An 18,360-nucleotide genomic window follows, 5' to 3' on the forward strand; every position below is an offset into this window, starting at 1 on the left:
TTCAAGGGCCAACTTGAGGCGTGGATTTATTAAAGAATATTTTTCAAGGGCCAACTGAGGCGTGGATTTATTAAAGAATATTTTTCAAGGGCCAACTGAGGCGTGGATTTATTAAAGAATATTTTTCAAGGGCCAACTGAGGCGTGGATTTATTAAAGAATATTTTTCAAGGGCCAACTGAGGCGTGGATTTATTAAAGAATATTTTTCAAGGGCCAACTGAGGCGTGGATTTATTAAAGAATATTTTTCAAGGGCCAACTGAGGCGTGGATTTATTAAAGAATATTTTTCAAGGGCCAACTGAGGCGTGGATTTATTAAAGAATATTTTTCAAGGGCCAACTGAGGCGTGGATTTATTAAAGAATATTTTTCAAGGGCCAACTGAGGCGTGGATTTATTAAAGAATATTTTTCAAGGGCCAACTGAGGCGTGGATTTATTAAAGAATATTTTTCAAGGGCCAACTGAGGCGTGGATTTATTAAAGAATATTTTTCAAGGGCCAACTGAGGCGTGGATTTATTAAAGAAATATTTTTCAAACACCGATCATGTAGCTCATCTCGAAAGAGAAATTAATAAAAACAAGTGAAAAAGCGGGCCGAACTTTGGATACCCTCCACCATAGATATACTGACTGGTAATAGAAATGAAAATATAGAGAACATACCAAAAAGTAGACCTATGCCGACATTTCTAAAAACAAATTTCAGAAATTTTTAATGGATAATTATACACCTTAACATGGTATAAATGTGGTGTATACACCTTAACATGGTGAAAATGTGCCTCATCGAAATATTGGTCCTAGACCCCATGTTTCTCTGGATCAAATCCGTTTCAGAAAATTAAGATTTCATCCAAACTTTGCCAATCTTATTATTTCTTCCAAACCTAGTTCAAATTCAAAGATGGGGAATATCGGTCCACTCCTTCTGGAACCTCCACACAGGGGCTAGGTCTAAATGCGGCTATAGTTCATTATCGAACCTTACGTTCTAATTAGGGATACGTAATTGAGCGTAAAAGTCGACTTTTTGCCTCTGACCAAAAAGTCGATTTTTAGGCTTTTCGACTTTTGCCTTTGACTAAAAAGTCCTCTTTTCGATCTTTCGATTTTGTTAAACCTGATCAAAATCGATTTTCGACTTTTACCGACTAATGCAAAATCACCGAAAAATTTGATTTTTTATATGAATTTTTGTAAACAGATAAAATAAAGTTCTGGAATGTGTGATTTTTGGGCAATTTGGGCTTCATGATAATAAAACAAGTATTTATGAGGAAAATCGAAAGCCGATGTTGTAAAGTCGATTTTGCGATTTTCTCAATAATCAAAAGTCGACTTCGACTTTTAGACTTTTCCATACAGAAAGTCGATTAATCGATTAGTCGAAAGTCGATTTGCTTATCCCTAGTTCTAATACCTCCAGATCTTCCTTGCTATCATCCGAATGTGAAATTATTACAACCGAGACATAGAACCAAACGCAAAACGCGGAACAAATCAATTAAATATTTTAATATAAACAGGGGGTTATATGGGGACTACCCCAAAAAGGGGGCGACTATTAACAATTTTTGGTAAGGAGATTTGTTACCATATACGACTACAAAATAACAAATTGCAGCAAATTCGGTTGAAAGAACTCAAAATTAAGAAAAAAAATTAAGAACTCAAAATACTAAATTACAGCTAATTCGGCGAATAAATACGATCAAAACCCCCAAAATACTGCCAAGCAGGAGGTACCGTGGACCTATATTTATAATTTTTTTGTGGAGACATTAAGTACCCAATAAAAAGCCCAATGTTGTAAATTTCAGCGAGTTCGGTTGAAAAACACGCTCAAGAACCACAAAATACCGAAAATTTAGGGGTACCCTTATATGGGAGCTATGCCTAAACGTGGACCGATAAAGCCCATCATCGAACTTGACCTGCCTGCAGACAAAAGACTCTATGCAAAATTTTGGCGATCTATCTCAATTCGTTTAAACGCTAGAGTGATTACAACAAACGGACATGGCTATATCGTCATAGAATTTACGCTGATCAAGAATATATATGCTTTATAGGGTCGGAAATGATTATTTCGATGAGTTACAAACGAAAAACAAAATTAATATACCCTCCATACTGTGGTGAAGGGTATAAAAACATTTACATGAATGATCCTTCACCCTAAAAACAAAACTCAAAAATTCAGCTTGTGCCCGGCTGGGATTTGAACGCTGGTTCCCATGGCATCTGTTGTTGTCCGGCGCCTTAGCGTTCAAAGCCACCTCCTTATCTTCCTAAGGCTGCACATTATGCAGTTGCATACCATTGAAGAAAAATATTGTAGTCTGTATGGAAAAAAAGTCCGTCACTACAAGAAAAATCTGCTCCGGAAAGGAATGTTCTGGTGTGATGCCAAATGTCCGAACCTTGACACGGTTGAATTTAATTCGTGAAAAGCATAGACATCAAACGGGTACTTTTGGCTGTGACCCACTGTATATTCCCTAGAAATGGGTCGTAGGAATTTATGGTAAATATATATAAAATTTTTGAAAAAAAATTTTTTTTTGAAAAAAAGATTTCCAAACGCGTCGGTCTTGTGCGCAAGTCCACCAATTTGGAAGACCACGTTCCAAGATGTTGTTTTCTATTTGGTCTTTCCATCTAATTCGTGGCCTTCCCCTTCTACGGGAACCATCAGTAGGCTCGCTTTTATATGCCTTTTGAGCTGGGGCATTCTCATTCGTTCGCACAACATGGCCTAGCCACCGTAGTCGCTGCAGCTCAATACGACTGACTATGTCGATGTCCGCGTATAAATTGTAAAGCTCGTGGTTCATTCGACGCCGATATTCACCGTCGACACAGATCGGCTCGTAGATCTTTCGGAGAATTTTTCTCTCAAACACCCCAAGAGCTGCCTCATCTGCTTGCGCAAGTACCCATGCTTCTGATCCATATAATAGCACGGGTAGTATCAGCGTCTTGTAAAGTGTGAGTTTGGTCTGGCGGGAGGTAGCCTTGTTTCTAAACTGCTTACTTAGACCATAGTAGAATCTGTTGGCCATCACAATCCTTCTCCGAATTTCAAAACTGATGTCATTCGTTTTATTTATGGCGGTACATCTTTAACTACCTCGAAGCTGTAGTTCTCAAGTTCCACAGTTGGTCCGAGTCTACTGGACGTCTTGCGCGTTGATACCATCAGCTTGGTCTTCTCGCCGTTTACTGCCAGGCCCACATTGGCAGACTCTTTTTCAATTTGTTCAAAGGTGGCTGTTACCGCTCGCAATGTTCGACCCATTTATCGATGTCATCGGCGTAGGCGAGTAACATGTCTTGTTTGGTGTACAGAGTGCCATTTCTGTTCACCTTTGCGTCTCGTATGACCTTTTCCAGTAGGATGTTAAAAAGATCACACGACAAACTGTCACCTTGTCTGAATCCTCGTTTGGTATTGAAGGGCTCCGATAGGTCCTTTCCTATTTTAACTGCTGACCTTGTGCCACTTAAAGTTATCCTGCATAGCCGTATTTTGCAGAAATGCCGAACGCAGACATGGCTTTAAACACCTCTGAACGGATAAGGCTGTCGAATGCGGCTTTACAGTCGACAAATAGGTGGTATGTGTCGATGTGTTTTTCGTGGGTCTTTTCCAAGATTTGGCTCAGAGTGAAAAATCTAGTCAATGGTGCATTTGCCAGGTCTGAAGACGCATTGGTATGGTCCGATGATGTCATTGACCATTGGCTTCAATCGTTCACACAGCACACTGGATAGCACTTTATATGCGATGGGAGGGAGACTTATTCCTCTATAGTTGGCACATATCGTCTTGTCTCCTTTTTTGTGCACCGGACACAGGATGCTGAGGTTCCAATCATTGGGCATGCATTCATCTAGCCAAATTGTACTAATCAGCTGGTGCATGCTCCTGACCAGCACCTGGCCACCAGTCTTGAATAGTTCGGCTGGTAACCCATCGGCTTTTATGACCTCATCTTGGCTAGGTGGTATACACTCTATACCATCATCTCTTATTGGTTTTGGGTTATCTTCTTTATCGCCACTATTTGATACTAGAAGCTTTTCGAAATGCTCCTTCCTAATCCTCAACACGCTGTCTGTATCTGTCACCAGGTTTCCTTCTTCATCTCTACGGGAGGATGTGCCTGCACCAAAGCCTTCGGTTTGGTGTTTTACTCGTTGGTAAAATTTCCGGATTTCATTCTGACTCCTGTACATCTCGATTTGCTCACGCTCACGTTTTTCTTGTTCTTTCTTCTTTTTTTTCTGAATATACGTTTCTCCTCTCTCCTTTTCTCCCGATAGTTCTCCATCACGTTACGTGTTGCTACTGTCTGCAGGGATGCCCTATACGCTGCGTTTTTCACCTCAGTAGCATTACGACACTCCTGATCGTTCCATGGGTTTCTTGGTGGTGGTTTTTGGTACCCAAGTGTTGCTTTTACTGCAGTTTGTAGGGAGTGGGTAATTCTCTGCCATTGTGCCTCTATATTATTATTATCGGGACAAGAAATGCTTTCATCAAGCAGATGGGTAAGTTGAGCGGAGTAGGCCTCGGATATAAATAAACGTAATTTTAGTCCAAAATAAGCAGAAGTTCTTTCATTTCTACCACAACAAATCAGTTTTAGAGAAAAGAGACAAAAAATCATAACTGCACACTAAGTAGCCATAAGGCTTTGAGTAATATACGAGTGAAGGCTTTGAGTAATATACGAGTAAATTTATAAATATAAAGCTATCATACCAATAGGGAATATTTCCACTCCTCCAAAATGTTGGTGCACAACATTCTTTATTTTTTTTACTGATAATTAATTGTATAAGAATGCAGTGCGACTGTAAAGGATACCATCAATTAGATATTTGTTTTTCTACACAACTAAATTAAGTCTACAGGGATTTAAACACAATCATCCTAAAATGAGCTAAAATAATATTTTTTTAGCGTACAAAAATCATTATAAAATTGAGTTTCCAACGATTAAGAATGTTTTGCAAAATTGTATTACTACTGATAAGCGGTTGCATTTTTATTAGAGCAGCAGAATCTGACAGCAAAATCGATCCAATTTTACAATATAATGTGCACAGTGCTTTGAAGGATACATTCCACGCCAAGAATATGACAACTTTGATAAATACTATTGCCGAATTTTGGAACATATCATCAGTGTATGTAATTTATAATTCCCGGATATCGGAAAATAATTTCCTTCAAGATGTTTTGAAAGAATTACATCGGAGGCATACCTATTTACATGGATTGCCGCAAATGTTGTTGCGTGACGTGGACATAGAGAAACCTTTCTATGAGATTGCCGATATAAATTCCAGTACTTTGGTATTGACTCTGATGAATAGTGTCTATGATCATGTGGTGGAGGCAACAGCGTATGCTACACGTAAATATAGATCCGTTTTTACAATATATCTGCTACTCACCTATACATATACGGAAGATCATCTCTATTTATTTGAACAATTGTGGAGATATCAGCTGCGCCGACCATTGGCAATTGTCAATGGTAAAGATCTGCTGACTATGCAGCCGTATCCGGAATTAGAATTTGTTAATGTGACGGGGTATCCTATGCGAAATTGGTTTCCTATTGTGGAAGGGGTTAAGGATTTTAAGGGTTACATTTTGCACATGCCCGTACAAACTGATATACCGGCCACATATTTTTATTTGGATAGTCGTACACGAAAATTTGCTGCCGATGGTTTGGCTGCTTGGATTGTGCGGGAGTTAATGTCACGCCTCAATGTCACCCTGGAGGTACGCCCTTTAAGTATCGAAAATTCCTATATTTTTAATTATCGTCGAATTTTTGAATTGCTGCGTAGTGGAGAGATTGAGCTGAGTCCTCATTTGGTGCCGACTATTGGCCTTGACCCCAACATTGATTTTACTTACCCATATAAGACCACATCCCGCTGCATTATGAGGCCACGGCCACAAACTTCGAATATTGTATTTGTAAGTTTTATCGATTGGAAATTGTGTGTGTTTTTGGCCATATTTGTGGCTATATATGAGGTGCTGTACAATACCAAGGTAGAGCGTGTTTACAGCTGCCATCAACATCGTTCATTTTATATTCTATGTATTATTTTGGGTATCCCGGTACCACATTTTAAATTTGAACCCCCCTTGGGTAGATTGCGTTGCTTTGTGTTCTTGCGGATTTTGATTATCTATTTTCTGATTGCCTTCAGCGGAAATTATATTTCACAAATCTGCTCAAGTTGCCTAACTTCGCTGTTGACGGCAAATTTACTCAACGGTCCAGCCACACATTTGCGCGATGTTTTCTCCGCCAAAGTTCCGATAATAATGCGCCACTTTGATGCCAAGGCTTTTTTGGATTATCATGAAATCAGTTCAGTGGACCTACCATATTTTATTAATTTTTCCAACCAAGATGTTCAAAAATATCGTTCCCAACTCAATCCCGCATTTATGTATTTTGCGACCAGGGAGGAATATGCCGTGTTCGATGAACAACAGCGTTATTTGCAGACCAAACGTTTTCAATTTTCAAGCGTATGTCATGGCCCATATCCGCTACAATTTCAACTACGTGCCGATAGTCATTTCGGAAATTTGTTTCATTTCTTTATTCTTCGTTTGCATGAGTCGGGAATATATGATCATCAAAAAAGTACGCTGTTTGAAAGGGCCCAGAAGCAGGGCATAATTAATTATGTACGTGACGGAGATGGGCAGTTGCCACCGAAAACGACAACCACAGTTACAACTTTATCGGCAATGCTTTACGTCTTGGGTGTGGGTTATATCAGCAGCTTTATGGCCTTTATTTACGAATTGTATGGGGAAAAAGTATGGAGTCAAATCAAAAGGTTTCATGTTCTACAAAGGAGTTCGAAGGACACAGTTGAGGTTTAAGCTTTTGAAATTGTACACACCTCTATTTTACAACACATTATTTTTTATTAAATGTTTTATGAATCCAATAAATGTTAATCTCTAATAAAACTTAAATTACCAATAAAATCAAAAAAAAATCCTCAAAAATGTTATTTAAAGAATCCACGCCGGAATGCTAAATTATATCCACTTCGGTCCTACATGCAAAATTTCGTTAAGACCTATATCGACTCAGATAGTCGATATATTATGGGTCTACGACGAATATTTCGGTTGTGTTAGGCCCGTGTTTCAACCTAAATAGCTATAGTTTCCTATTTTAGAGGTTCATTCGTATTTACCACGTATTTACCCCCATATCTATGTTCCGATCGATTTTAGGCATTTTTATACCCTTCACCACACTGTGGTACAGGGTATTATGTGTGTGTGCATATGTTTGTAACAGGCAACGAGATAGATGCATGGTTCCCTTTGAGAATATGCGTAGAATCACTTTTTAAGTCGATTTCTGCATTTCCGTCCGTCTGTCCGTCCGTCGGTCCATGTTAAATTGTAAACAAAGTACAGGTCGCATTTATGATCCGAGTTGGATGAAATTTGGCACAGCTCATTTGTTTGACGCAAGGACAAACCCTATTGAAATTGAAAAATCGGAAAAAAATCGGGAAAAATCGGTTCAGATTTAGATATAGCTCCCATATATATTTTCGTCCGATTTAAGGAAAATGGTGCACCAAAGTACCTATATATCTTTCGAATTGCACGAAATTTGGTATAACGTACTAAATTAAATCTAGAAAGATGTGAGCTAAATTTCATAAAAATCGGTTCAGATTTAGATATAGCTTCCATATATATTTTCATCCGATTTAAGGTAAATGGTGCACCATAAAACCTACATATCTTTCGATTTGCACAAAATTTGGCTCCCATATATAGTTTCGTCCGATTTTATGTAAATGGTGCACCAAAGTCCCTATATATCTTTCGATTTGCACGAAATTTGGCATAGCGTAATTAAGTGCAAAATGATGTGTGTTAAGTTTCGTGAAAATCGGTTCAGATTTAAATATAGCTCCCATATATATTTTCGTCCGATTTAATTTAAATGATGTACCAAAGTCCCTATATATCCTTCGATTTGCACGAAATTTGGCACAGCTACTAAATTAGGTCTAGAATGATGTGTGCTGAGTTTCGTGAAAATCGGTTCTGATTTAGATATAGCTCCCATATACATTTTTGTCCGATTTTATGTAATTGGTGCACCAAAGTATGTATATACCTTTCGATCTGCACGAACTTTTACATGGCGTACTATATTGCGCCAGGTGTGATGCGTGCTAAGTTTCGTGAAGATCGGTTCAGATTTAGATATAGCTTCAATATATATTTTCGTTCGATTTTAGGTAAATTATGCACCACACTGTCAAAATTTATTTCTATTGAGACATTTTGCAGGGGGTATTAAAATATGTCCACATTGGTGAAGATCGGTTCAGATTTAGATATAGCTTCAATATATATTTTCGTTCGATTTTAGGTAAATTATGCACCAAACTGTCAAAATTTATTTCTATTGAGACATTTTGCAGGGGGTATTAAAATAGGTCCACATTGGTGTATACGAAGTTTTGTGAAAATCGGTTTAGATTTGGATATATCTAGCGATTTTTTGGTAAATGGTGCACCAAACTTCCAAGGATTGTCCGATTAATACAAAATTTGGAATGACGTATTGAGATAGGTCCATAATAATGTATACGACGTTTTGTGAAAATCAATTCAGATTTATATAGAGCTCTCATATATAGTTTCGTCCGATTTTAGGTAAGTGGTGCACCGAGGAGCCTACGTCTGTTCCATATACGCGAGATAAAATTGTGGACCTGTGCTGCAGCATACCAAACGTTATATGCCGCGGTTGCTCAATTAGGTCCAGATTTGCATATAAATCCATAACCATTATTTTGCTCTATTTCATACAAATGGTAACCAAAAGAATCCGATTGACATGCAATTTTTCATAGATTTCAGAATGGTATGTGGATGGGTTTTTAATTGGTTCAAATATCTATGTAGATCACACATTTATTTTCACCCCATTCCATTTCAATGGCCCTCAAAAGATTATATGTCTGTTCTATCTACAGGATATTGTATTTATTAACATCTCTTGTATGTATCCAAAGTGGCGAAGGGTATCATATAGTCGGCTCCGTCCGACTTTTGAACTTTCCTTACTGGTTAGGGTATATATTGGGGTCTGTACAAAATTTGACCCGCCCGAACTCAACGACGTTTTTACATGTCTGATTTATTCAGGTAACAAGGGAAAAGGAATTGATGAAGATCTGCGGCGAGTCCGTTACTACTTGCCGGTCAAATTAAGAACACCAATACGACTGTTTGAATTTTAGTTTTTATTTGATGAAATATTGTGCGCATAACACACATATAAAGTTTTGAGTACATTTTTATAAGTTATTTTTTAATAAACTTAGACCTCGTTTCGAATATAATTCGATTAAAAATACAACGAAACTAGAGATATAACCCGCTACCAGAATATACTTTATAGCCGCCAGAGTATTTAATGTGATATTCATATTGATTTTCGTAGTCACATCATTGACCTCTTCCCTTATGTAATCAATTTTACCATGTTTCTTGGCCCTTTGAAATAGGGTTTGCCTCTGGTATTTCGTAATACCAGCCTCACGTAGGCGAAGTACGAAAAGTTGTAACAACGGCAGGAAATGGTTATCGGCGGCCAATTGAAACTGCAGGGGATATGGACCATGACACACATCGGTCAGGATGAAACGTTTGGTGTGTAAATAACGTTGCTGTTCATTGATGACGTCAAATTCGGGACGGGTTATCAGATACATAAAGGAGGTATTAAGCTGCGAACGATGCTCATAAACCGTCTCATATGAAGCCTTCACAAAATGTTGCTGATCATCGGTATTAATTTTGAAATATTTCATAAAAAACTCAGCTTCAAATGGCCGCATTATAATCGGTATATTGGAGGAGAGTATTTCCTGTAATTTTGGTGAGGGAGTTTTGAAATAGCTGGCGGTGAGGAATGAAGATAATTTACTGGAGAAGAGCGTAGAACTATAATTCCCAGTAAATGTGATCAGAAAGTATAGCAATAAAATTCGAATGAATGGTATGGAACGTAGACGTTTCAACGTCGGTCTGGGTATTGCTGGCATCGGAACACCCAAGAGAATACAAATTATATAGAAGGGACGATAAAGGTGCGGGCAATTCGAACGATTTGAACAGTATTCGAGGTAGGTATGCCATACAAATTCGTAGATGAGTAGCATAACTGTTAGAAATAAAAACAATTTCCAATTCAAGAATTTTCGAAAAGCTATGATGTGTTCTCTGCCTGGAGGCATCATTATACAACGCGTGGTAGTCGTGTAGGGATAGCTAAAATCGAATTCGGGTTCATATTTAACAAATGACACTACGTGGGGGCTTATTTCCATTTCTCCACTACGCAGCAGCTGACAAATTTGATGGGAATTTATGAAATACGAGTGGTTGTAGTGTAAGGGATATACATTGAGGGAGACATTCAGGCGGGCCATTAGCTCATTTATAATCCAAGCAGCCAAGCCGTCAGCTATAAATTGTCCACTTTTTGCGTCCTTGTAAAAATATGTACTGGGAATATCACTTTGAATCGGCATATTCATGGTATATTCTCGGAAATCCTTAATGCCATCAACTATGGGAAACCATTCTGCCATAGGTTGTAAGGTCACATTAACAATTCTCAATATCGGATATGGATCCATGGTTAATACATTTCTAGCATTCATAATAACTAAAGATCTTCTCAGCTGGAATTTCCACAATTGTCGAAATAAATATTCGAAATATTCCACATAGGTGAGGGTATGTAGGAGATAAATCGATGGAACCGTTCTACGATTACGTGTTAGCATGGCTGTTGTTTTCAAAATATTATCATAAACCGTATGCATTAGGGTTAGCACCAAGGTTTTTGCATCCACTCCTGGAATATCATATAATGGCTTCTGAACATCTACATCTCTGAAAGTCATTCGTGGTATGCATTCCGAATAATTATTTTTCTGGTGAAGTTCATTTAAAAACTCCATGGCTAGATGATTATTTTCCAAATTGCTACCATAAATTATGACAATTGTTGTCAGATTCCAAAATGCGGAAACTTTATTAATTAGTTCTGCCATGTTCTTTGGTTGAAATATTCCCATTTTTTCAAATCGATTTTCTGATGATAGAATTTTGTAGAAATTATTTTCGCCCGGTGATTGTTTTGTAAAAAGACAAAATGTTAATAAAAATATGAATATTTTTAGATTCATTATTAAATATTGATGGAACTGTACTTGTTATTTATAAGTGCTTTGGTTTTACACTGATTTTTCATGTTGTCCTTTCTAGAGGGATATTTATGCGATGTACTTATTTGCCTGGATGCATTTTTAATTACAACTTCAAATGTGTAAATATTGAAATATACTTTGTATGGAAAAGTAAATACCAGTGTGAAACAAAGTAAAAATCCCAGGGTAATTGCTAGATTCTGAGACAAGCAGGGCCGCGGAGTCAATTTTCTTTTGTGTAGTCTCTCATTTGAACTTCATGTTTCACTTACTGAAATAATTATTGGGAAATATTACCCACATTATAAAACAATAAGTAACCAGTGAGCGGAGCAGTATAGTCGGACGGGGCCGACCATACGATAGCCTACACAACTACCACAGAACTCTTACTTTCTGCGGATGTGTATTTCTAGCCTCGGCAATATTTCGTGATATTTGCACCCTTTTAACCGATAAGAGATCAACAGCACCTCTCCCTTACACTGACATATTTTCCGAATTTTACTAATATCCGGTAAAGCCCTTCTAATTACTTGTCCATACTACCTTCATCATGGGTACTGTTGTGATGTTCGGCTTATAATTGTGGCCTATATATCGACTCGATAAAATACCAAAAAATGAAGTTTTCGGTCCACTTCATCCAAAAATTATTATCTGATCATCACCGAAAATTATAGGCGTTGTCCTTGGCCATAACTAGAGACTAATTGAACACTTCAAAGCGATCAGCGCTATAGTTCCACCCACTAGTGTGATAATGGCTTACTAAATAATATCTGAATACGTAATCACCTGTAAATATTTAAGTGTATCTCCGACATCCGAGTACATACGACAATATAAGTGGTATCAATTTAAAGGTCAACCATTCCTCTTGGATACACTATCAACTTATCGGGTATATGTCCGTCAGGGGTTAATATATACGCCATAGAATACAAATTTTATCATTTTTCACACAAAAGTCAGGGTCCATTTGACCCGCTAAATATTGACCGATCTTTATCAAAACATGCATGTTTATTATTTGGCCCGATCCCCTTGTCCATGTAAAATTTCGCGGTGTTTGGTCCATAATTGCGGCCTCTGGAGCGACCCGAAAATCAGACAAAAATTAAGTATTTGGTCCATTTCATCCCCTAAACATCAACCGATCATTACCAAAAACAATAGGGGTCTTCATTGGCCAGAACCCATCTTACATGCAAAATTTCGTGAAGATTGGTCCATAACTGTGGTCTGTATCGTGTTTACAAATTATAATGGACAGATGGACGGACGGACGGACACACATGTCTAGATCGACTCAGCTAGTCGAGATATGACGATCGGTATACTTAAAGGTGGGTCTAGGACCAATATTTCGCGGCGTTACAAACTCTTGGGGCTGCACAAAGCTATAATACCCTGACAACATAGTTGTGTAGGGTATAAAAATGCCCTTAGGTTTGGCCGGGTTGAATTTTATTTTGAGGTGAACAATTAAAATACCAGTAATCATTCGGGGCCTTCAAAAAATGGCAGGCTATGTCATGAGACATTTTTGGTAGGAAGATTTGACACCCAATGTAAACCAATTTATACCAAATTCGGTTACTTACTTAATTGGTTTGTGACAGAACGTTTGTTCCATAAGCCGAGGTTAAAAAAGATTTACAGTTGCGTCGGTCTTGTGCGCCGCTCATCCAATTTGTAATACCATGTCCCGAGAAGATGCCTTCCACTTGATCTTTCCATTGAATTCGTGGTCTTCCCCTTCTGTGTGAACCATCACTTGGCTCGCTTTTATATGCCGGAACTCGCTTTTTTGAGCTGGGACATCCATTCTCCTAACATGACCTAGCCAACGTAGTCGCTGCAGTTCGATATGTCTGACTATGTCGATGTCCGAGAATAAATGGAACTATGGATAATTAAATCGAATTTCGACTAATCGATTACTCTACTTTTTGTATTAAAAAGTCTACAAGTCGCAGTCGATATTTGATCTTTGAGAGAATCGCCAAGTCGGCTTTTCAAGATCGACTTTAGATTTTTTTCATAATTACTTTGTTTAATATCACAAAGCCCCAATTACCAACAAATTACACATTCCAGAATTTGTTTTCTCTCTGTTGACAACAATTCATGTAAAAAATTAAAATTTTAGTCTTTTTTTCATTAGTCGTTAAAAATCGACAATCGATTTTGAACAGGTTTGACAGTATCGAAACGTCGACGCTTTGGTCAGTTGGAAAAATCGAAAAGACTAAAAGACGACTTTTACGCTCGACTATCCCTAGATGGTACAGCTCATGGTTCATTCGACGGGATATTCACCGCTGACGCAGATCGGCTCATAGATCTTTCGGCGATTTTTTCTTTCAAACATTCCAAGAGCTTGCGTAAGTATCCAAGTAAGTATCTTGTAGAGTGTGAGCTTGATCTGGCGAGAGGTGGCCTTGTTTCTGAATTGCTTACGTAGACCAGGGACGTACGCAGGGGGGCGGCCCGGAGGGCCCGGGCCCCCCCGAAATGAATTTTTTCACAGTAAATTTATGTTTGCAACAGAGAATTTTTTCATCAGCTTGGTTTTCTCGCCATTTACTGTCAGTCCCTCTTAGACAGACTCCTTCTCAATTCGTTCGAAGGTGGCTGTTACCGCTCGCAATTTTCGACCGATGTCGCCGGCATAGGCGAGCAACATATGCTGTTTGGTGTACCGAGTGCCTTGTAGAGCGTGAACTTGATCTGGCGATAGGTGGCCTTGTTTCTGAATTGCTTACGTAGACCATAGTAGCATCTGTTGGCCAAGACTATTCTCCTCCGGATTTCTAAGCTGATATTATTAGAATTGTTCATGGCGGCACCGATGTATATAAAATAATTCACTACCTCAAAGCTGTAGTTTTCAGGGTTCCACAATTGGTCTGAGTCTACTGGACGTCTTGCGCGTTGATACCATAAGCTTGGTTTTCTCGCCATTTACTGCCAGTCCCACTTAGACAGACTCCTTCTCAATTCGTTCGAAGGTGGCTGTTACCGCTCGCAATGTTCGACTGCTGTCGCCGGCATAGGCGAGCAACATATGCTGTTTGGTGTACCGAGTGCCATTTCTGTTCACATTTGCTTCTCGTACGACCTTTTCCAGCAGTATGTTAAAAAGGTCATACGAAAAACTGTCACCTTGTCTGAATGCTCATTCGGTATTGAAGGGCTCCGAGAGGTCCTTTCAACTTTAAACAGACAGACTCCTTCTCAATTCGTTCGAAGGTGGCTGTTACCGCTCGCAATGTTCGACCGATGTCGCCGGCATAGGCGAGCAACATATGCTGTTTGGTGTACCGAGTGCCATTTCTGTTCACATTTGCTTCTCGTACGACCTTTTCCAGCAGTATGTTAAAAAGGTCATACGAAAAACTGTCACCTTGTCTGAATGCTCATTCGGTATTGAAGGGCTCCGAGAGGTCCTTTCGACTTTAAACTGCTAACCTTGTGTCACTTAGAGTTATCCTGCATAACCGTATTAATTTTGCAGGATTGCCAAAGGCATGGCTCTAAACACCTCTGAACGGATAGGGCTGTCGAATGCGTCAAACATTCCAAGAGCTTGCGTAAGTATCCAAGTAAGTATCTTGTAGAGTGTGAGCTTGATCTGGCGAGAGGTGGCATTGTTTCTGAATTGCTTACGTAGACCAGGGACGTACGCAGGGGGGCGGCCCGGAGGGCCCGGGCCCCCCCCGAAATGAATTTTTCCACAGTAAATTTATGTTTGCAACAGAGAATTTTTTCATCAGCTTGGTTTTCTCGCCATTTACTGTCAGTCCCTCTTAGACAGACTCCTTCTCAATTCGTTCGAAGGTGGCTGTTACCGCTCGCAATTTTCGACCGATGTCGCCGGCATAGGCGAGCAACATATGCTGTTTGGTGTACCGAGTGCCTTGTAGAGCGTGAACTTGATCTGGCGATAGGTGGCCTTGTTTCTGAATTGCTTACGTAGACCATAGTAGCATCTGTTGGCCAAGACTATTCTCCTCCGGATTTCTAAGCTGATATTATTAGAATTGTTCATGGCGGCACCGATGTATATAAAATAATTCACTACCTCAAAGCTGTAGTTTTCAGGGTTCCACAATTGGTCTGAGTCTACTGGACGTCTTGCGCGTTGATACCATAAGCTTGGTTTTCTCGCCATTTACTGCCAGTCCCACTTAGACAGACTCCTTCTCAATTCGTTCGAAGGTGGCTGTTACCGCTCGCAATGTTCGACTGCTGTCGCCGGCATAGGCGAGCAACATATGCTGTTTGGTGTACCGAGTGCCATTTCTGTTCACATTTGCTTCTCGTACGACCTTTTCCAGCAGTATGTTAAAAAGGTCATACGAAAAACTGTCACCTTGTCTGAATGCTCATTCGGTATTGAAGGGCTCCGAGAGGTCCTTTCAACTTTAAACAGACAGACTCCTTCTCAATTCGTTCGAAGGTGGCTGTTACCGCTCGCAATGTTCGACCGATGTCGCCGGCATAGGCGAGCAACATATGCTGTTTGGTGTACCGAGTGCCATTTCTGTTCACATTTGCTTCTCGTACGACCTTTTCCAGCAGTATGTTAAAAAGGTCATACGAAAAACTGTCACCTTGTCTGAATGCTCATTCGGTATTGAAGGGCTCCGAGAGGTCCTTTCGACTTTAAACTGCTAACCTTGTGTCACTTAGAGTTATCCTGCATAACCGTATTAATTTTGCAGGATTGCCAAAGGCATGGCTCTAAACACCTCTGAACGGATAGGGCTGTCGAATGCGTCAAACATTCCAAGAGCTTGCGTAAGTATCCAAGTAAGTATCTTGTAGAGTGTGAGCTTGATCTGGCGAGAGGTGGCATTGTTTCTGAATTGCTTACGTAGACCAGGGACGTACGCAGGGGGGCGGCCCGGAGGGCCCCATAGTAGCATCTGTTGGCCAAGACTATTCTCCTCCGGATTTCTAAGCTGATATTATTAGAATTGTTCATGGCGGCACCGATGTATATAAAATAATTCACTACCTCAAAGCTGTAGTTTTCAGGGTTCCACAATTGGTCTGAGTCTACTGGACGTCTTGCGCGTTGATACCATCAGCTTGGTTTTCTCGCCATTTACTGCCAGTCCCACTTAGACAGACTCCTTCTCAATTCGTTCGTACGTTCGTATTTCTCGTACGACCTTTTCCAGCAGTATGTTAAAAAGGTCATACGAAAAACTGTCACCTTGTCTGAATGCTCATTCGGTATTGAAGGGCTCCGAGAGGTCCTTTCGACTTTAAACTGCTAACCTTGTGTCACTTAGAGTTATCCTGCATAACCGTATTAATTTTGCAGGATTGCCAAAGGCATGGCTTTAAACACCTCTGAACGGATAGGGCTGTCGAATGCGAATTTATAGTCGACGAAAAGGTGGAATGTGTCTTTTCCAGTATTTGGCGCAGTGTGAAAATCTGGTTTATAGTGGATTTGCCAATTCTGAAGCCGCATTTATAAGATCGACTAATGTCATTAACCATTGTCTTCAGTCGTTCACACAGTACGCTGGATATCACTTTATGTACGAAGGAAAGAAGACTTATACGTCTGTAGGTGACACATATCGTCTTGTCTCCTTGTCTCCATCGGTACCTGCTGCTATATTATTCTTCAATTCTGACCCTCTCTTGGCTAGGTGGTATACAATCAATACCAAGTGCAGAATTTGCACAACCTAATATTGTAACAATGCCTGTATAATGTTTTAAGATAGGACTTATCGGTCCACTCTTTCTAATACCACCCCCACAAAGGGTCAACATTTTGAAATCTTGTAAAGAGGTAACGGAATATCCAATTTCATTCAAAATTTCCACTTCCTTTGGAAGAGCTGGAGGTATTCTCCTTCCCATAGGAGAGCTGCAGGTATTCTTTTTCCTATGAAGGACCTGCTGCTGGTATTCTTCCTCTTATGGAAGACCTGGATATCTTCTTCATCCAATGGGAGACCTTGAGGTATTTTTCTTCCTATAGGAAAGCTGCATGCAATGTTCTTGCTATAGGAGTGCTGGGGATGAACTTCAGGTATTCTTCTTTCTGTGGAAAAGCTGCAGGTATTCTTCTTCCTATGGAAGAGCTGCAGGTATTCTTCTTCCTATGGAAGAGCTGCAGTTATTCTTCTTCCTATGGAAGAGCTGCAGTTATTCTTCTTCCTATGGAAGAGCTGCATGCTGCATATTTTTCTCCCTATGTGAGAGCTGGACGTTTTTCTTCCTAGAGGAGAACTGTAGGTACTCTTCTTTTTGTGGAAGAGCTGCAGGTATTCTTCTTCCTATGGAAGAGCTGGAGATATTCTTCTTCATATAGGAGAGCTGAAGGTATTCTTCCTCCTATAGAAGAACTGCAGGTATTCTTCTTGAGAAAGAGCTGCACGATTTCTTCTTCCTGTGGAAAAGCCGCAGGAGTCTTCTTGCTGCGGAAGAGCTGCAGGTATTCTTCTTCCTATAGGAGAGCTGGAGGTCTTCTTCCTAGAGGAGAACTGTAGGTATTCTTCTTCCTGTGGAAGAGCTGCAGGTATTCTTCTTCCTTTGAAAGAGCTGGAGATATTCTCCTTCCTATAGGAGAGCTGCAGGTATTCTTCATCCTATAGCAGAGCTGCGGGTATTCTTATTCCTGTGGAAGAGCTGCAGGTATTCTTCTTTCTGTGGAAGAGCTGCATGTATTCTTCTACCTATATGAGAGCTGGAGGTCTTCTTCCTAGAGGAGAACTGAAGGCCTTCTTCTTCCTATGGAAGAGCTGCAGGTATTCGTCTTCTATTGAAAGAGCTGGAGGTATTCTCCTTCCTATAGGAAAGCTGGAGATATTCTTCATCCTATAGCAGAGATGCAGGTAACCTAGTATTGTAACAATGCCTGTATAATGTTTTAAGATAGGACTTATCGGTCCACTCTTTCTAATACCTCCCCCACAAAGGGTTTAACATTTTGAAAACTTGTAAAGAGGGAACGGAATATCCAATTTCATTCAAAATTTCCACATGTTAAAATATA

At 39.7% G+C, this 18,360-nt stretch overlaps 2 protein-coding genes across 2 annotated transcripts; one reads left to right on the forward strand and one right to left on the reverse strand.

Annotated features, from left to right (window-relative positions):
• Positions 1-5,019: 5,019 nt before the first annotated feature.
• On the forward strand, positions 5,020-6,942 carry LOC133327566 (uncharacterized). Its single transcript, XM_061536082.1, has one exon. It carries the CDS (start codon positions 5,020-5,022, stop codon positions 6,940-6,942), a length of 1,923 nt encoding a protein of 640 aa, XP_061392066.1.
• Positions 6,943-9,404: 2,462 nt separating this feature from the next.
• Positions 9,405-11,171, reverse strand: LOC133327562 (uncharacterized). The gene has a single exon (XM_061536079.1). The coding sequence runs from the start codon at positions 11,169-11,171 to the stop codon at positions 9,405-9,407; it is 1,767 nt and encodes a 588-aa protein (XP_061392063.1).
• Positions 11,172-18,360: the final 7,189 nt, after the last annotated feature.

This window comes from Musca vetustissima, unplaced genomic scaffold, assembly GCF_032173495.1.
Source record: "Musca vetustissima isolate MV318-11 ecotype Yass unplaced genomic scaffold, APGP_CSIRO_Mvet_v1 utg23361, whole genome shotgun sequence".
Lineage (NCBI taxonomy): Eukaryota > Metazoa > Arthropoda > Insecta > Diptera > Muscidae > Musca > Musca vetustissima.

Excerpts from the sequence above, each read along its gene's own strand:
- LOC133327562 (XM_061536079.1), bottom strand. The coding sequence starts at position 11,171 with ATGGCAGAACTAATTAATAAAGTTTCCGCATTTTGGAATCTGACAACA.
- LOC133327566 (XM_061536082.1), top strand. The coding sequence starts at position 5,020 with ATGTTTTGCAAAATTGTATTACTACTGATAAGCGGTTGCATTTTTATT.